At 42.2% G+C, this 19,382-nt stretch overlaps 1 protein-coding gene across 11 annotated transcripts in view; it reads right to left on the minus strand.

The window, feature by feature from the left end:
• The window catches only part of LOC132401655 (lethal(3)malignant brain tumor-like protein 4), a 380,142-nt gene that overhangs the window by 107,088 nt on the left and 253,672 nt on the right, over positions 1 to 19,382 (minus strand). For all 11 annotated transcript variants that reach the window (XM_059983770.1, XM_059983710.1, XM_059983719.1 and 8 more), the window contains one exon: positions 16,009 to 16,206. In XM_059983770.1, coding sequence (XP_059839753.1) covers positions 16,009 to 16,206 — 198 coding nt within the window. The remainder of the gene's footprint in view (positions 1 to 16,008; positions 16,207 to 19,382) is intronic.

Genomic DNA, 19,382 nt, shown 5'->3' on the forward strand with positions numbered 1-19,382 from the left:
TTTAAAAACAGTAGTGAGGAGTTCCTTTAGCCAGAGTGTAGTGAATTTGCCCCAAACAGCTGTGGAGGCCAAGTCATTCTGCAAGGCCACCCTGAGTTTGGGCCGAATGGCCTAATTCTGCTCCTATGTCTTATCGTCTCTGTCATTGGGTATGTTGGTTGAAAGGTTCTTGATTAAGTTAAAAATTTCAAAATAACTTTATTATCAAAGTACAGAGATGTCACCATATACAACCCTGAGGCTTCAATAGTTACGTGGAGAAGGCAGGAAAATAGAGTTGAGAGAGAAAATAAATCAGTCGTGACAAAATGGCAGAGCAGACCCGATGGGCAGAATGGACTAATTCTGCTGCTATGTTTGATGGTCTTATGACCTGAGTTTCATGTTTTGTATGAAATGTTAAAAAGAGATGTTAGGCAATTCAAACAGATGTAAGGATTCCACAGTGTATCCATGGAGAGAAGGGCACTCAGTGTTCTGGCTAGCATACAACCTTTAACATCATTAAAGACACAACATAATAAATACCTTTATATGTGAATATTTACTCCTTCCTTAGCTGTGAGGTAGATATCCTCGGGATGTGAAAGGTAGGATACAATGCCAGTCTTTTATTCCCCTTTTACCACCATTTTCATCTAGGACAACACACACACAAAATGCTGGAGGAACTCAACAGGTCAGGCAGCATTGATGGAAATGACATTTTGATTAGAGATGATTCAAGGCTCAAAACATTAACTGCTTATCCATGTCCATAGACGCTGCCTGACCTGCTGAGTTCCTCCAGCATTTTGTGCGTGTTGCTCTGGATTTCCAGCATCTGTAGATTCTCTCATGTTTATGATATTCAACTCGAATAGTTTTTTTAGAGAATTTAGATTACATTTGTAGATGTGTTTGGCATAATTATTTGGGAAAGAGGTTATGAACTTTTTAGAAAGAATGGTGCTATGTTGAATCAGAAACAGTTAAGTCAACCTCATTTCCCAAACTGGTATTTTCGACACTATGTCACTGTTGTCATTTTGCTTTTCTACTCATGATTTATCGCTTGGCCATATACTGTAATTCTGACGACTCCTCTCATGGCCAACCTCTGGACCGTGTTGCAGATGACAGGATTTGAGGTCAACTGAAAGAACATCACTACCTGACAGTTGTATTGTGATGTACTGAGAACAAGGCTACAGGTTCTCAATGAAACGATCTTCCCATTCTGAACTATTTTATTCATTCAAAGGATGTGGGCTTCATGGGCTGAGCCAGCGTTTCATTTCCCATTCTTTACTACCTTTGGGAAGGAGGTTGTAAACTGCTTCCTTGAGCCGCTTCACTCCTTGAGGTGTGTGGGTATGCCCACCATAGTGTTAGGGAGGGAGCGCCAGAAATTTGACCCAGCGACAGTGAAGGAACAGTGATATTGAAGTTGGGATGGTCTACGGCTTGGGGGACAACCTCACGTGGTGGTATAAGCCTTTGCTGCGCTTCTCCTTTTAGCTGGTAGAGATTGTGTGTTTAGGAAGTCATTGTTAGTTGCTGCAGTGCATCCTGGAGATAGTACAAACTGCTGTTTAACTGTGCATCAGTGTTGTAGTAAATGAATGGTTGTGGATGGTAAGCCTATCAGTGGGCTACCATTTTCTATATGCTGTTGAGGTTCTTGACAGTTGTTGAAGCTGCATGCATTTAGGAAAATGGAGGCTATTGCATTCTACTCCTTCAGCTTTGTACATAGGAGACATAATTTAAGGAGTTAAGAGGCAAGTTACTCACAGACGGATTCCTAGTCTCTAAGAAATGAATAAAGAGTGGATGCTTCTGTCTGAGGCTTTTTAGCTTATCCTGGTGAAGGATCTCAACCAAAACATTGATTCGTTATTCCTCTCCATAGATGCTGCCTAACTGCTGAGTTCCTCCAGCTTTTTGTGTGTGTTAAATATAGCTATGATATTTTTTGAGGTTTTATGTTGACACTTCATCATTTTACTTCCATGCATAGAACCTATCGAAAGTGCCAAAATTCCTCTCACATTTTGTGTGTGTTACCCTGGGCTTCCAGCATCTGCAGAATCTTTTGTGTTTCTTAGCCTCTAACCTAATCTCACAGCCACACTATATATATGGCTACCCCATTTCAGTTTTTGCTCAATGGGGATTCACTGATGGTGATCCTGATGAATGTCAGGGGGTGACAGCTGGATTTTCTTATGCTGGATATCATCATTGCATGATTTTTCTGTTGTGTGAATATTTCTCGCCTTCTATTTCCCAGGTCTTGCTGTATTTGGGTGTGGACATCTTCATTATCTGAGGACTTGCAATCATCAACCTACTGTACATTCTTACTTCTGACCTTACGATTGAAGTCACGTCATTTATGAGCCAACTGAAGATGGTTGGGTCAAGGATACAAGACTGACGAACCCTTGCAAAGACTCCGGAAAATTCAGCAAAATGTGTTTTATTTCAGCTCAAGGTCAAGAATACAAGAGCAGGGATGTGATGCTGAGGCTTCATAAGGCACTGGTGAGGCCTCACCTTGAGTATTGTGAAGTTTTGGGCTCCTCATCTAGGAAAAGATGAGCTGGCATTGGAGAGAGTTCAGAGGACGATGATTCCGGGAAAGAAAGAGTTATACGAGGAGCCTTTGATGGCTCTGGGTTTGTACTCACTGGAATTTAGAAGGATGAGGGGAGATCTCATTGAAATCTTTCGAATATTGAAAGATCTAGACAGAGTAGAAGTAGAAAGGATGTTTCCCATGGTGGGGCAGTCTAGAACAAGAGAGAACAGCCTCAGGACAGAGGGGCATCCATTTAAAACAGAGATACTGAGAAATTTCTTTAGCCAGAGGGTGGTGAATTTGTGGAATTTATTATCACAGGCAGCTGTGAAGGCCAGGTTGTTGGGTGTATTTAAAGCAGAGATTGATAGCTTCTTGATTGGACATGGCATCAAAGGTTATGGAGAGAAGACCTGGAAGTGGGTTTAAGGAGGAGATAGAAAAAAGGATCAGCCGTAATTGAATGGTGGAGCAGACTCGATGGGCCGAATAGCCTAATTCTGCTCCTATGTCTTATGGTCTTACGGTGAATTAAGTTATATTTCAGTTTATGGTGAATCTATTGGTTGCATACAAGAAGACAGAAATAACTGGCTTGGACAACGTGGGCTAAATGACCTGTTTCTGTGCTGCATGACTCCATCAACAGGCCTAACCATTATCTATCCCTAGTTTCCTCAAGGTTCCATCAGTTGTCAGAACATGGTTCAAGTATTAGTGAAATCACAGAAGTCAATAGAAAAGGTTATTGTAACTAAGATGCAGTTATCCTTCTGAATCAGGACTTACACAACTCGGTTCAGGAACAGTTACTACCCCTCAACCATCAGGCTCCTAAACCAAAGGGGTAACTTCACTTGCCCCATCAATTTACTGTTTTCACAACCAATGAACACTTTCAAGGACTCTTTATCTCATGTTCTCAATATTGGCTCGACGAGAAGCTCAGAGACCTCGGCCTTGACCCTGCCTTGTGCAGCCGGATCCTGGACTTCCTGTCAGATCGCCAGCAGGTTGTAAGAGTGGGCTCCCTCCCCTCCAACCCTCAATACAGGAGCCCCTCAGAGCTGTGTTCTAAGTCCCCTTCTTCACTCCCTGTACACCCATGACTGTATCGTCACCTACAGCTCCAACCTGCTAATTAAATTTGCCGACCACACTACATTGATTGGCTTTATCTCAAACAATAACGAGGTGGCCTACAGGGAAGAAGTCATCTCTCTGACACAGTGGTGTCAAGAAAACAACCTCTCCCTCAATGTCGCAAAAACAAAGGAGCTGGTTGTGGACTACAGGAGGAATAGAGATGGGCTAGCCCATATTGACATCAATGGATCTGGGGTTGAGAGGGTAAACAGCTTCAAGTTCCTCGGCATCCACATCACCGAGGACCTCACTTGGTCCGTACACATCAGGTGTGTGGTGAAAATGGCACAACAGCACCTCTTTCACCTCAGACAGTTGAGGAAGTTTGATATGGGCCCCCAAGTCCTAAGAACTTTCTACAGGGGCACAATTGAGAGCATCCTCACTGGCTGCATCACTGCCTGGTATGGGAACCGTACCTTCCCTATTCGCAGGACTCTGCAGAGAATGGTGCGGACAGCCCAGCGCATCTGTAGTTGTGAAATTCCCACGATTCAGGATATTTACAAGGACAGGTGTGTAATTAGGGCATGTAGGATCATTGGGGTCCCAAACCACCCCAACCACAATCTATTCCAGCTGCTCTCATCTAGGAAGCGGTACCGCAGCATAAAAGCCAGGACCAACAGGCTCCAGGACAGCTTCTTCCACTGGGCCATCAGACTGATGAACTCATGCTGATTTGAGTGTACTCTATATTACACTGACTGTTCTATTTATTATAAATTACCATGATTGCACATTTAGATGGAGATGTAACATAAAGATTTTTGCTCTTCATGTATGTGAAGGATGTATGAATTAAAGCCAATTTAATTCAATAATTATTGCTTATTTTTTTTTGTAGTTTCAGTTTGTTGTTCTCTGCATTCTGATTGAACGCCCAAGCTGGACGGCTTTTCATTGATTCTGTTATGGTTATTATTCTATAGATTTGTTGAGTATACCCACAAGAAAATGAATCTCAGTGTTTGTATATGGTGACATATGTGTATTTTGATAATAAATTTACTTTGAACTTTTTATCCTTGGATAAAGGTAGCTAACATACATTGAACTTTACTTTGAGTAACACAGAATAATGATAGCCAGTTAATATCTATTATCATAATAATAGAGGTAACATCTTAACACGACGGGCTTATAATCAATAGCAATTTTGTTTTAGAATTCATAAGAATAATGTTATGCATGTTGAGTCAAATCTGTAGCAATGCGTCAGCAGCTTATTGTAAGGTTAAGACCTGCACGACTTGCTAACTGCCAAAGGAGAGTGCAACCTTGTGTTCTGGTAATGATGCTTGCATTATCCAAACCTGCTCATAGATTATATTTGTTGCTCGACTGCATGCATACCAGAATGCGCTGGTCTTTATCAGCAACTAAATTACAGCCCTATGTGCAGTCTTGGTACTTCAGAAAGATATATATTAAATAATGAACAATGAGGTTCACATTTGAAAGCTGTTTTCAATGAAGATATTACTCAGGACAAAGACCATTTGGCCCATCTAGTCTGCTCTGCCATTCCATCACAGCTTATTTATTACCTCTTTCAACCCCATTCTTGACTTCTCCCCATAACGTAATAAGTCCTGATTAATCAAGAAATTATCAAGCTCCATCTTCAATATGCCCAATGGCTTGCTCTACACAGCGGCTGGTGGCATTGAATTCCATAGATTCACCACTGTCTGGCTAAAGAAATTCCTCCTCATCTTTTGTTTTAAATGATGTTCCTCAATTCTGAGGCTGTGCCCTCTAGCCCTAGACTCCCTCACTACAGCAAACATCTTTTCTGCATCCACTCTACCATAAGACAACAAGATATAGGAATGGAAGTAGGCCATTCGGCCCATTGAGTCTGCTCCGCCATTCAATCATGGGTTGATCCAATTCCTCCAGTTATCCCCACTCCCCTGCTTTCACCCCATACACTTTGATGCCCTGGCTCATCAAGATCCTGTCTATCTCTGCCTTAAATGCACCCAATGACTTGGCCTCCACAGCTGCCCGTTGCAAAAAATTCTACAGATTTACCACCCTCTGACTAAAGTAATTTCTCTGCATCTCAGTTCTAAAAGGATGTCCTTCAATTCTGAAGTTGTGTCCTCTTATCCTGGAATCCCCTACCATGGGAAATAACTTTGCCATATCTAATCTGTTCAGGCCTTTTAACATTCGGAATGTTTCTATGAGATCCCCCCTCATTCTCCTGAACTCCAGGGAATACAACCCAAGAGCTGCCAGACATTCCTCATATGGTAACCCTTTCATTCCTGGAATAATTCTGGTGAATCTTCTCTGAACCCTCTCCAATGTCAGTACAGGTGTCCCCGCTTTACAAATGTTCGCTTTACACCACTTCACTTCTACAAAAGACCTACAATAGTAACCTGATTTTGCATTACAATAGACAGTAGGTGCAAAGAGTAGGCCATTCGGCCCTTCTAGCCAGCATGACCATTCACTGTGATCATGGCTGATCATACACAATCAGTACCCCTAATTACAAAGAGGATTTTCACTTTTATGAAAATTTTCTCCATATAAATGAATGGTTCTTTGCTCTATGCCATTTCGGCTTAAGAAAGGTTTCATAGGAACACTCTACCTTTATAAGGGGGGGGGGGGAAACACCTGTATATCATTTCTAAAATAACGAGCCCAAAACTGCACACAATGCTCCAAGTGTGGTCTCATGAGTGCCTTATAGAGCATCAACATAGGCCTTTCAATATTCAATAGGTTTCATTGAGATTCCCCCCCTCATTTTTCTAAACTCCAGTGAGTACTGGCCCAAACACTCAAACACTCCTATGTTAACCATTTCATTCCTGGGATCATTCATGAAAATTTCCTCTGGAGCCCCCACCCCCACCCCCCCATGCCAGCACATCTTTTCTAAGATAAGGAGCCCAAACTTGGTCACGTCTGATCAACGTCTTATAAAGCCTCAGCATGACATCCTTGCTTTCGTATTCCAGTCCTCTCGAAGTTAATGCTAACACTACATTTGCCTTCGTTACCACTGACTTAACCTGTCAGTTAACCTTTAGGGGATCCTGCACAAGGACCCCCAAATCTCTTTGCACCTCTGATTTTTGAACTTTCTCCCCATTTAGAAAATAGTCCACATTTTTATTTCTTCTGCCAAAGTGCATGACCATGCACATCCCTACATTACATTCCATCTGCTACCTCTTTGCCAATCCCCCCCAATCCATCTATGTTCTTCAGCAGACACCTTGCTGCCTCAACAGTACCTTCCCCTCTACCTATCTTTGTACCATCTGCTAACTTAGCCACAGGTGCAAATAATTATTAAATCAATCTACTATTTCTTTGTTTTCCATTACTACCTCTCTAGCATCATTTTCCAGTGGTCTGATATCTACTCTTTCCTTTCTTTTACTCTTTGTATATCTGAAAAAACTTTTTGTATCCTCTTTTATATTATTGGCTAGCTTACCTTCATATTTCATCCTTTCTCTCTTTATGACTTTCCTCTCTCTCCAATTAGATTTATTCTTCTCCAGCCCTTTATTTTTCCAACCCACCTGACTTTGCCTTCTAGCTACCCTCCTTCCCTTCGCTCCACCTTCTTATTCTGTCCTGAAGAAGGGTCTCAGCTGAAATATCAACTGTTTATTCACTTCTATAGATGCTGCCTGACCTGCAGAGTTACTCCAGCATTCTGTGTGTGTTGTTCTGGCTTTTTAATTGTCTTCTGCTGGTTTTTAAAAGCTTCTGGATCCTCTACTTTCTTACTAATTTTTGCACTGTTGTATGCCCTCTCTTTGGCTTTTTTAAGAAGAATAAAGTCCAGTCAACTAAACTGATATCATGAACATAAGAATTAGGAGCAGGAGTCGGCCATCTGGCCCGTTGAACCTGCTCTGCCATTCAATAAGATCATGGCTGATCTGGCCATGGACTCATCTCCACCTACCTGTCTTTTCCCCATAACCCTTAATTCACCTACTATGCAAAAATCTATCCAAAGTTGTTTTAAATATATTTACCAAGGTAGCCTCCACTGCTTCATTGGGCAGGGAATTCCACAGATTCACCACTCTTTAGGAAAAGCAGTCCTCATCTACATCCTAAATTTACTCCCCCGAATCTAGAGGTTATGTCCCCTAGTTCTAGTCTCAACTACCAGTGGAAACAGCTTTCCTGCCTCTATCTTACCTATCTCTTTCATAATTTTATATGTTTCTAAAAGATCTCCTCTCATCCTTCTGAATTCCAGCAAACACAGTCCCAGGCGACTCAATCTCTTCCCCATAGTCTAACCTTCTCATCTCTGGAATCAATCTGGTGAACCTCCTCTGCATTGCCTCCAAAGTGAGCATGAGCCACGGCACTATGATAAATAAATGATTTTGTCACATTAAATTATAACTGAATTGAACTGAATTGACTTTATTTCTTACATCCTTCACTCCTTCACATACATGAGGAGTAAATATCTTTACGTTATGTCTCTGTCTAAATGTGCAATGTGCAATCATAGTAATTTATAATAAATAGAACAGACAATGTAACGAAGAATACACTCAGATCAATGTGAGTTAATCAGTCTGATGGCCTGGTGGAACAAGCTGTCCTGCAGCATGTTGGTCCTGGCTTTAATGCTTCAGTACTGTTTCCCAGATGGTAGCAGCCGGAACAGTTTGTGGTTGGGGTGACTCGGGGCCCCAATGATTCTTCAGGCCCTTTTTACACACCAGTCTTGATAAATATCCTGAATAGTGGGAAGTTCACATCTGCAGATGCCCTGGGCTGTCTGCACCACTCTCTGCAGAGTCCTGCAATTGAGGGAAGTACAGTTCCCATACCGGGCAGTGATGCAGCCAGTCAGGATGCTCTCAATTGTGCCCCTGTCGAAAGTTCTTACGATATGGGGACTCATGCCGAACTTATTCAACCATTGGAGGTGAAAGAGGTGCTGTTGTGCTTTTTCCACCACACAGCCGGTGTGTACAGACCATGTGAGATCCTCGGTGATGTTTATGCCGAGGGACTTAAAGCTGTTCACCCTCTCAATACCAGATCTATTGATGTCAACAGGGGTTAGCTTCTATTGGTTATTGATGTCAAAAGATGTGTAAAGATGGTGTGTAGAGCTGTGGCTACTGTGTTGTCTGTCGATCAGTTGTGTGGGTGGTAACAAGCTGCAAATGTAGTCCTTGGTCAACCTCTCAAAGCATTTACTTATTATTCAGGTGAGTGCGACAGGATGCCAGTCATTCAGGCATGTTACCTCGGTCTTTTTAGGTACATAAGAACATAAGAAATAGGAGCAGGAGTAGGCCATCCAGCCCATCGAGCCTGCCCCACCACTCAATATGATCATGGCTGATCGGTCCATAAACTCAGCTCCATCTACTTGCCTTTTCCCCATAACCCTTAATTATAGACAATAGTTGCTGAAGTAGACCATTCAGCCCTTAATTCCCCTACTATGTAAAAATCTATCTAACTGTATCGTAAATATATTTAGTGAAGAAGCCTCAACTGCTTCCCTGGGCAGAGAATTCCACAGAGTCACCATTTTCTGGGAAAAACAGTTTCTCCTCATCTCCTCAACCAATGGAAACAACTTTGTTACTTCTATCTATTCTATACCTTTCAAAATTTTGTATGTTTCTATAAGATCCCCTCTCATTCTTCTGAATTCCTGAGAGTTTAGTCCCAGGCGTTTCAATCTCTCTTCATAGGTTAACCCCTTAATCCCTGGAATCAACCTGGTGAACCTCCTCTGCACTGCCTCCAAAGCCAGAATATCCTTCCTCAAGTACGGAGACCAGAACTGCACACAATACTCCAGGTGTGACCTCACCAGTACCCTGTATAGCTGCAGCATGATCTCCCTGCTCTTGAATTCAATTCCCCTAGCAATGAAGGCCAACATTCCGCTTGCTTTCTTAATAATCCGTTGTACCTGCAAGCTAACTTTTTGCTATTCATGCTCAAGCACTCCCAAGTCCCTCTGCACAACAGCATGCTGCAACCTTTCACCATTTAAATAATAATCTTCTCTTCTATTATTCCTTACAACTCTCTGTCTTCTATTGGTTAACCAATCCACTAGCCATACTAATACACTTCCTCCAACTCCATGCATCCGTATCTTATTTATAAGTCACTTGTGTGGCACCTTATTGGACACCTTCTGGAAATCCAAGAATATGACATCCACCCATTCCCCTCTATCCACTGGACTCATTATGTCCTCAAAGAACTCCAGTAAGTTTGTCAAACAGGACCTGCCCTTTCTGAATCCATGCTGCGTCTGTCTAATGAAACCACTCCTTTCTAAATGTTTCGCTATTTCTTCCTTAATGACAGCTTCAAGCATTTTTTCAACTACAGATGTTAAGCTAACTGGCCTATAGTTGCCCGTCTTTAGCCTACATCCTTTTTTAAAAAGTGGCGTGACATTTGCTGTCTTCCAATCCACCGGGACCTGCCCAGAGTCTAGAGAATTTTGGTAAATGATTACCAACACATCTACTATAACCTCAGCCAATTCCCTCAGCACCCTGGGATTCATCCCATCAGGACCAGGGGACTTATCTACCTTCAAGCCCTCTAGTTTGCTCACCACTATCCTTTAGTGATTCAGATTTTATCGAGGTCCTCACCTCCCATTTTGTCCTTAACATCATTCTTTGGCATATTAGACCTATCCTCCACAGGACCAACACAATATAGTCTTTCAATGCCTCAGCCATTTCCTCATCACCCAATATCAATTTCCCCTTCTCGTCTTCCAAGGGACCTATGTTGACTTTAGCCACCCTCTTCCACTTTATATATTTATAAAAAAATTTGCTATCTGTTTTTATATTTTGTGCTAATTTACTTTCATACTCTATCTTCCCTTTCCTTATTTCTTGTTTAGTTGTTCCTTGTTACTTTTTAAAGTTTTCCCAATCCTCCAGTCTCTCACTGCTCTTTGCGATTTTGTACACATACTCTTTGCGACTTTCTACACACGAGCTTTTAACTTGATACTATCTTTTAGTTCCTTAGTTATCCAAGGCATGCTCTCCCCACACTTACTGTCCTTACTTTCGACTGGAATATACTTTTGTTGAGCACTGTGAAAAATCTCTTTGAAAGTATTCCACTGTTCCTCAACTGTCCTACCAAATAGCCTGTGCTCCCAATCCACATTAGCCAACTCTTCCCTCATCTTGCTTTAGTCTCCCTTGTTCAAGCATAATACACTAGTTTTAGATCTAACAATTTCATCCTCCATCTGTGTGCAAAATTCACTCATACTAAGATCACTCTTTCCAAGAGGATTCCTGACTACAAGATCGTTAATCTTACCTGTCTCATTGCACAGGACTAGATCTAAAATAGTATTTTCCCCTGTAGGTTCACTAACATGCTGCTCAAGAAAGCCATCACGGATGCATTCTATGAAGTCCTCCTCGAGACTTCCTTGACCAACCTGATTCACCCAATCTATGTGGAAGTTAAAATCCCCCATGACAACTGCTGTTCCATTCTTACAAGCCTCAGTTATTTCTTGGTTAATCGCCTCTGCCACTGTAATATTTTTATTAGGTGGCCTATAGACAATTTCCACCAGCGATTTTTTTTCCCTTTACTATTCTTAATCTCTACTCAGATGGACTCAACATTCTGCTCCATAGATCTTATATCATCTCTCACAATTGCCCTGATCTCATCCTTAATTAAGAGTGCCAGCCCACCTCCTCTGCCTTCCTGCCTATCTTTCCATATTACCTGATACCCTTGGATATTTAATTCCCAGTCATCTCCACCTTACAATCAGGTTTCTATAATGGCCACTAAATCATATGCCTTGGTACTGATCTTCAATCCTCAACATTAAAGACATTCCAGCTGACATCATCAAAGCAGTCTTATAGCATGGAGACCGATTGGTCAGACCAACAGTGGAAGTGGATTGCTTTAACTATGGCCGCCTCTTATTTCAGCTTCTGCCTGTACACGGGCAGATGAAAGAAGGAGGAATGATCCAACTTCCCAAACTGCGGACAGAGAAGCACTTTGTAAGCATCGCGGAAGAGAGGGTAGCAGTGGTCGAGTATGCTATCTCCCTGTCTGCTCACCTGGATGTGTCGACAGAACTTCGCTGAGACTTTAGACAGCAAAGCTGTATTAACGTCTCCAGCAACGATGGACTGAAAACTGCTGATAACTTGACGGGAACATCTTTTAAGGGAGCACTTAGACCAGTGAAAATAGGCCACGAAAGTGCATGTGACTGACGCTAATTCGAAACTATTCAGTAACAGTCCGTCCCAATTAAGCAGCATAGTGTGTCAAATAAACGTAGGGAATCCTGCCCATTTCCTCCATTGGTATTTTTATTCTTTAAGAATTGACCCAAATAAGCAGCTGCTCTGATTAACAGGTGGCTCAATTAACTGGAATCCACTGTATATAAAATAGAACTGGATAATGCAGCCGTCAGTGGAAGAGAAAAGCTAAAATGCATTTTTCTAAATAAACCTATAAAAGGTAAGGATTAGCTGCTCTAAACTTTTACAAAAACATATTTCTGTAGTAAGTGTGGAGTGATGAAATGCATGGGCCGGATCTTTGTGGAAATTAAACCAACAAGGAATGATCATTTCTATACAAATATGACATGCTCTCCTGTATTAGAAACAAAAGTGACTTTGGTTTACAGAGATTTTTCCTGAGATTCAATGTAAATTAATTCAGAAAGACATTTTATTTCCCATATGAGCTTGGGTCATTCATCAATATGTCTTTTGACATTTATCAGGTAGTTCCACATGTTCTAAACACCCTTAATTATAAATGGAATTAGAATGTATAACATTGTGATTTTCATTCTTTTAAACTTCCAATTATTTTAAAATTGCTGGAAAAATAAGCTAACAACTATTCCAGAACACACACTGAGGAACTCAGCAGTACAGGCAGCACCTATGGAGAGAAATAAAGAGCTGACATTTTGGAATGAGACCCTTTGTCAGGAGATAAATAGAGTTGGGACACGTTGGGATCAGTACATTTTGGCCCACTTATGTGACTGCCCCAATTAGCTGAAGTCTCATGGAAGAAATTAAAATGGCATAGAAAAGACAAACTACACTTAACTGAGTGACAAATTTTGTATTTAAATAAAATACAGAATGAATTAGAACACTATCAATATTACTACAGTACTGTAGCGGTGTGCTACACGCTGCGCTGAAATAACGACACGGAGTCGGTGAGCTGCAGTTGCAAAAGAGGTTTATTCAAACTTCGCAGCCTCGCTTTAAAGCCTTCCTGATCCCGCCCTCCCCGGGCGGGAATGCTGTAGGGGGCACGTATTCACAGTCCCGGCCCGCGCGCGGGCTTTTCCCCTTGCTGGTGAAGCAGACTTGGCGCCCTCTTTGGGACCGGCCTCAATGCTGGCGCGCGCTGCTTTGTGAGCTGGTTCGAGTGCGCTGGGAAGTGGGTCACCACAAGACTATAAAACTGTATTAATTCAATACCGCCACATTCTTTTGATTGAACGTAAATTGAATTGAATTGAAACACAGAAACAAAGAAATCTACAGCACATTACAGGCCCTTCGGCCCACAATGTTGTGCTGACCATGTAACCTACTTTAGAAGCTGCCAAGAATTTCCCTACCACATAGCCCTCTATTTTTCTAAACCATGTACCTAAGAAACTCTTAAAAGAGCACAGTGCATCCACTTCTATCACCCTTGCCGGCTGGTCATTTCACTCTCTGTGTGAAAATCCCAACTCTGCCTTCCCTCTGTACCTACTTCCAAGCACCTTAAAACCATGACCCTCATGTTAGCCATTTCAGCTCTGGGAAAAAGCCTCTGGCTATCCACACGATCAATGCCTCTCCTCATCTTATACACCTCTGTCAGGTCACCTTTCATCCTCCTTCACTCCAAGGAGGAAAGGCCAAGTTCACTGAACCTATTCTCATAAGGCATGCTCCCCAATCCAGGCAACAAGCTTGTAAAATCTCTGTGCTCTATAGCATCCACATCCTTCCTGTAATGAGGTGATCAGAACGGAACACAGTGCTCCAAGTAGGGTCTAACTAAGGTCTTATATAGCTGTAACATCATCTCATGGCTTTTGAACTCAATCCTGCAGTTGATGAAGGCCAGCACACCATATGCCTTCTTAACAACACCGTCAACCTGCGTAACAGCTTTGAGTGTCCTATGGACATGGACCCCAGGATCTTGCTGATCCTCCACACTGCCAATAGACTTACCAGTAATATTATATTCTGTCTTCAAATTTGACCTACCAAAATGAACCACTTTACACTTATCTGGGTTGAACTCCATTTGCCACTTCTCAGCCCAGTTCTGCGTCCTATCAATGTCATGCTTTAACCTCTGACAGCCCTACAGATTATCCACAACATTCCCAACTTTCGTGTCATCAGCAAACTTACTAGCCCACTCTTCTACTTCCTCATCCAGGTCACAAAGAGGAGGGGTCGTAAACAGATCTCTGCGGAGACACCACTGGTCACCATCCTCCATTCAGAATATGAACAATCTACAGCCACCTGGTGATGGCCTGGTGGAAGAAGCTATCCCAGAGCCTGTTGGTCCTGGCTTTAATGCTGTGGTACCATTTCCCAGATGGAAGCAGCTGGAACAGTTTGAGGTTGGGGTGACTCAGGTCCCCAATGAAACTTCAGGTCCTTTTTCTGTACCTGTCGCTGTGGAAGTCTTGAATAGTGGGAAGTTCACATCCGCGGATGCGCTGGGCTGTCTGCACCACTCTCTGCAGAGTACTGCGATTGAGGGAAGTACAGTTCCCATACTGGGCAGTGATACAGCCAGTCAGTATGCTCTTAGTTGTGCCTCCGTAGAAAGTTCTTACGAGTTGGGAACTTCTTCAACCGTCTGAGATGAAAGAGAAGCTGTTGTACTTTTTGCACCAAACAGCCGGCATGTACAGACCAAGTGAAATCCTCGGTGATGTGTTTCCCAGGGAAAGCCTGTTCACCCTCTCAACCCCAGATCCATTGATGTCAATAGGGGAGAGGCTGCCTCCGTTTCTCCTGTAGTCCACAACCAGCTCCTTTGTTTTTGTGACATTGAGGGAGAGATTGTTTTCTTGACACCACTGTGTCACAGTGATGACTTCTCTGTAGGCTGCCTTGTTATTATTTGAAAAAAGACCAATCAATGTAGTATCATTAGCAAATTTAAGTAGCTGATTGGAGCTGTGGGTGGTGACACAGTCATTGGTGTACAAAGAGTAAAGGAGGGGGCTTAGAACACTGCCTTGGTGGGCTCCTGTGTTGTAAATGAACAAAATCAGTGCAGAAAATGGATTGCCTGCATACAATGCTATTGATGATTGCTTGCTCCAAATATTCATTTTTATTATAACACTCATCTGATTGTCGATACCTTCAGATTCTTCGTAGTTCCTAACTTGTGTAGTAGTGAAATAGTTTATTTTTCATTACCAGCTGTTCCGGGCATCTCCAGACCTGAATGCTTGAAACTGCAGTGAGCAAAATAGTTCTGAGTTGTCTTATTGCTTAGTTCTCACCAACTATCAGTGACAAAAATCTCAACTTTTTGAACACAGACACACGCAGCTGACGCTATTTAAAAAACTCTTCACTCCCAGCATTGTGTAGTCTCCAATGGCCACAAAGGTGCATGCATCTGACACTAGTTAGATTAGATTAGATTCAGCTTTATTGTCGTTGTGCCGAGTACAGATACAAGGCCAATGAAATGCAGTTAGCATCTGACCAGAAATGCAAAGAATAGTGTTATTTACAAACTGTTTGGAAGCAGTTTTCTGCCCAAATTTCGTGGCATAGTGTCCCAAATAAACCAAGGGAATCCCTGCTATTTTCTCAATTCGTTTTTGTTCTTTAAGATTTGTCCCAAATAAGCAGCTCCCCGATTAACCGATGGCCCAATTAATTGAAACTCACTGTATTCCAAATTGCAGCAATTGCATCCCATCAGCAAATTAAAAATCTATTTCAGAAACTATATATTGATGTCCCCATCTGTATCAAAGGTTAATCCATACAGGGGTACAGCATTGTGAAGCCTAATTGTTCTCAATAATGCTCTTTGAAATATTCAGTAATATTTTCTTGAGTTTAACTAAGTGTGGAAAGACTGTTGTTTTCCAGATTAACTCCTCTCTCATTCACCAATGCGTTTTCTTGTCATCAGGTTACACACTTTGAATTTTCTGTCAATAAAACCTTGCTTCTTATTAAATGACTAGTATGCTTTATTACCTGTTCTGTTGTTTGGTCCTTTTGCGTTGAATGAATGATAATACTGATTTATTGTCAGTGGGCCCCTCATCATCCTGTGTTTCTATTTTGACCTTGAGCTGGTTCTGTTCAGCTAGAGGGCAACCTGAGAGTCGGTGGTGTGCCGTGTATTTTCCAGTTATGTGGCCAGAACCATTGCAACCGGGAGTAGGACATTTTCTGTAACATATGAAACAAGAAAGATTCAACAAGCTTTCCAACAAAATCTATGTAATAACAAGCTCTTGAAACACCAATTTCAACCATTTGACTGACCACATCTGTAAGAAGGTGAGCATTGATTTCATTGGAGAATGGAATTTTTTGTATTTCAAGCCTGGTGCCAACATTGGACATTTATATAGGCTCCAAAGACATCCACATTCTCAATGATGGTTCAAGACTACACAGAAGTGCTAAATACAAGTTGTTTAAAAATCGTCTTTAATTCCAAGGACATTGGGCACATATGCAATGCCTATAAAAAGTATTCACTCCCTAGGAAGTTTTTGCGTTTTATTGTTGTACAACATTGAAACACAGTGGATTTAATTTGAAACAAGAGAAAATCTGCAGATGTTGGAAATCCAAGCAACACATACAAAATGCTGGAGGAACTTAACAGGCCAGGCAGCATCTATGGAAAAGAGTACAGTTGACAATTCAGGTCAAGAGACTGGAGGAAAATGGTGAGGAGTAGATGTAAAAGGTGGGAAAGGGGTGAGAGAAAAACACAAGGTAATAGATGAAACCTGGAGGGGGAGGGATGAAGTAAAGAGCTGGGAAGTTTTATGGTGAAAAAGATACAGGGCTGGAGAAGGGGGAGTCTGATAGGAGAGGACAGAAGGCCATGGAAGAAAAGAAAGGTGGGGGAGAGCACCAGAGGGAAGCAATAGGTGGGCAAGGAGATAAGCTGAGGGAGGGAAAAGGGGATGGGGAATGGTGAGGGGGGCATTACCAGAAGTTTGAGAAATTGATGTTAATGCCATCATGTTGGAGGCTACCAGATGGAATACAAGGTGTTGTTTCTTAATTTGGATTTTTTGACACTGATCAACAGAAACGACTCATTTGTGTTAAAGTGAAAACACATTTCTACAAATTGGTCTACATTTATTACAATTATTAAACACAAAATAACTGATTGCATAATTACTTACCCCCTTCAAGTCAGTATTTAGTAGATGCACCTTTGGCAGCAATTACAGCCTTGAGTCTGTGTGGATGGGTCTCTAGCAGCTTTGCACATCCAGACACTGCAATTTTTCCCCATTCTTCTTTACAAAACTGCTCAAACTCTGTCAGATTGCATTTCAAATCCAGCCACAAATTCTCAATTGGATTCAGGTCTGGACGCTGACTTGTCCATTCCAGGACATTAGCTTTGTTGTTTTTAAGCCATTCCTCTGTAGCTTTAGCTTTATGCTTGGGATCATTGTCTTGCTGAAAGACAAATCTCCCAAGTTGTAGTTCTCTTGCAGACTGCATCAGGCTTTCCTCCAGGATTTCCCTGCATTTTGCTGCATTCATTTTACCCTCCACCTTCACAAGCCTCCTAGAGCCTGCTGCAGTGAAGCATCCCCACAGCATGTTGCAGCCATCGCTATGCTTCACGGTAGGGATGGTGTGTTTCTGATGATGTGCGGTGTTTGGCTTATGCCAATCATAGCATTTGGCCTGATGGCCAAAAAGCACAATTTTGGCTTCATCAGACCCAAGAATTTTCTTCCACCTAGCTTCAGAGTCCCCACATGTCATCTGGCAAACTCCAGTAGAGATTTCATGTGCCACTGTTCCATAAAGATGCAACTGGTGAACCACCAGGCAACAGTTGTTGGAAGTGCAGTCACTTCCATCTCAGCCACTGAAGCTTGTAACTCCTCCAGAGTTATCATAGGTCTCTAGGTGGCCTCCCTCACTAGTCTTCTTCTTGCACGGTCACACAGTTTTTGAGGACGGCCTGCTTTAGACAGATTTAGAGCACATTTCCATTTCTTGATGATTGATTTAACTGTGTTCTAAGGGATATTCAGTTACTTGGAAATTTTCTTGTATCTATCTCCTGACTCGTGCTTTTTAATAGCCTTTTAGCGGAGTTGCTTGGAGTGTTCTTTTGTCTTCGTTGTTTAGTTTTTGCCCGGATACTGACTCACCAGCAGTTGGACCTTCTTCTTCTGTCTTTTAATGGCAGTTGGCAGTCCAACTTAAAAGTGTATTGTAGAGTTGGAAAATTAAACCCCTATTAGTTTTTACCAAACGAAAACTAAACTGATGGCAGAATATAGTATTAATGGTAAGACTCTTGGCAGTGTGGAGTATCAGAGGGATCTTGGGGGTCCGAGTCCAAAGGACGCTCAAAGCAGCTGCACAGGTTGACTCTGTGGTTAAGAAGGCGTACGGTGTATTGGCCTTTTATCAATCATGGAATTGAATTTAGGAGCCGAGAGGTAATGCTGCAGCTATATAGGACCCTGGTCAGACCCCACTTGGAGTACTGTGCTCAGTTCTGGTCACCTCACTACAGGAAGGATATGGAAGCCATAGAAAGGGTGCAGAGGAGATTTACAAGGATGTTGCCTGGATTGGGGAGCATGCCTTATGAGAATAGGTTGAGTGAACTCGGCCTTTTTCTTCTTGGAGTGAAGGAGGATGAGAGGTGACCTGATAGAGGTGTACAAGATGATGAGAGGCATTGATCTTATGGATAGTCAGAGGTTTTTTCCCAGGGCTGAAATAGTTACTTCAAGAGGACACAGGTTTAAGGTGCTGGGGAGTAGATATAGAGGAAATGTCAGGGGTAACTCTTGGTAAGAGTGGTGAGTGCGTGGAATGGGCTGCTGGCAACGATGGTGGAGGTGGATACGATAGGGTCTTTTAAGAGGCTTTTAGATAGGTACATGGAGCTTAGTAAAATAGAGGGCCATAGGTAAGCCTAATAATTTCTAAGGTAGGGACATGCTTGGCACAATTTTGTGGGCCGAAGGGCCTGTATTGTGCTGTAAGTTTTCTATGTTTCTAAGTTAGCCCAAAAATCCCCATAGATTGTAAATAAACAAAGGCAATATTGTGAAATAAATTAAAGTCACTTCCATAACTTAGTAAAGTTTTTAAAACTTCCTGAGGAGACTGAGGTCCTTTAACATCTGCCAGACGATGCTGAGGATGTTCGACGAGTCTGTGGTGGCCAGTGCTATCATGTTTGCTGTTGTGTGCTGGGGCAGCAGGCTGAGGGTAGCAGACACCAACAGAATCAACAAACTCATTCGTAAGGCCAGTGATGTCCTGGGGGTGGAACTGGATTCTCTGACGGTGGTGTCTGAAAAGAGGATGCTGTCCAAGTTGCATGCCATCTTGAA

Source organism: Hypanus sabinus, chromosome 1 (assembly GCF_030144855.1).
Source record: "Hypanus sabinus isolate sHypSab1 chromosome 1, sHypSab1.hap1, whole genome shotgun sequence".
In the NCBI taxonomy this organism is placed as follows: Eukaryota; Metazoa; Chordata; class Chondrichthyes; order Myliobatiformes; family Dasyatidae; genus Hypanus; species Hypanus sabinus.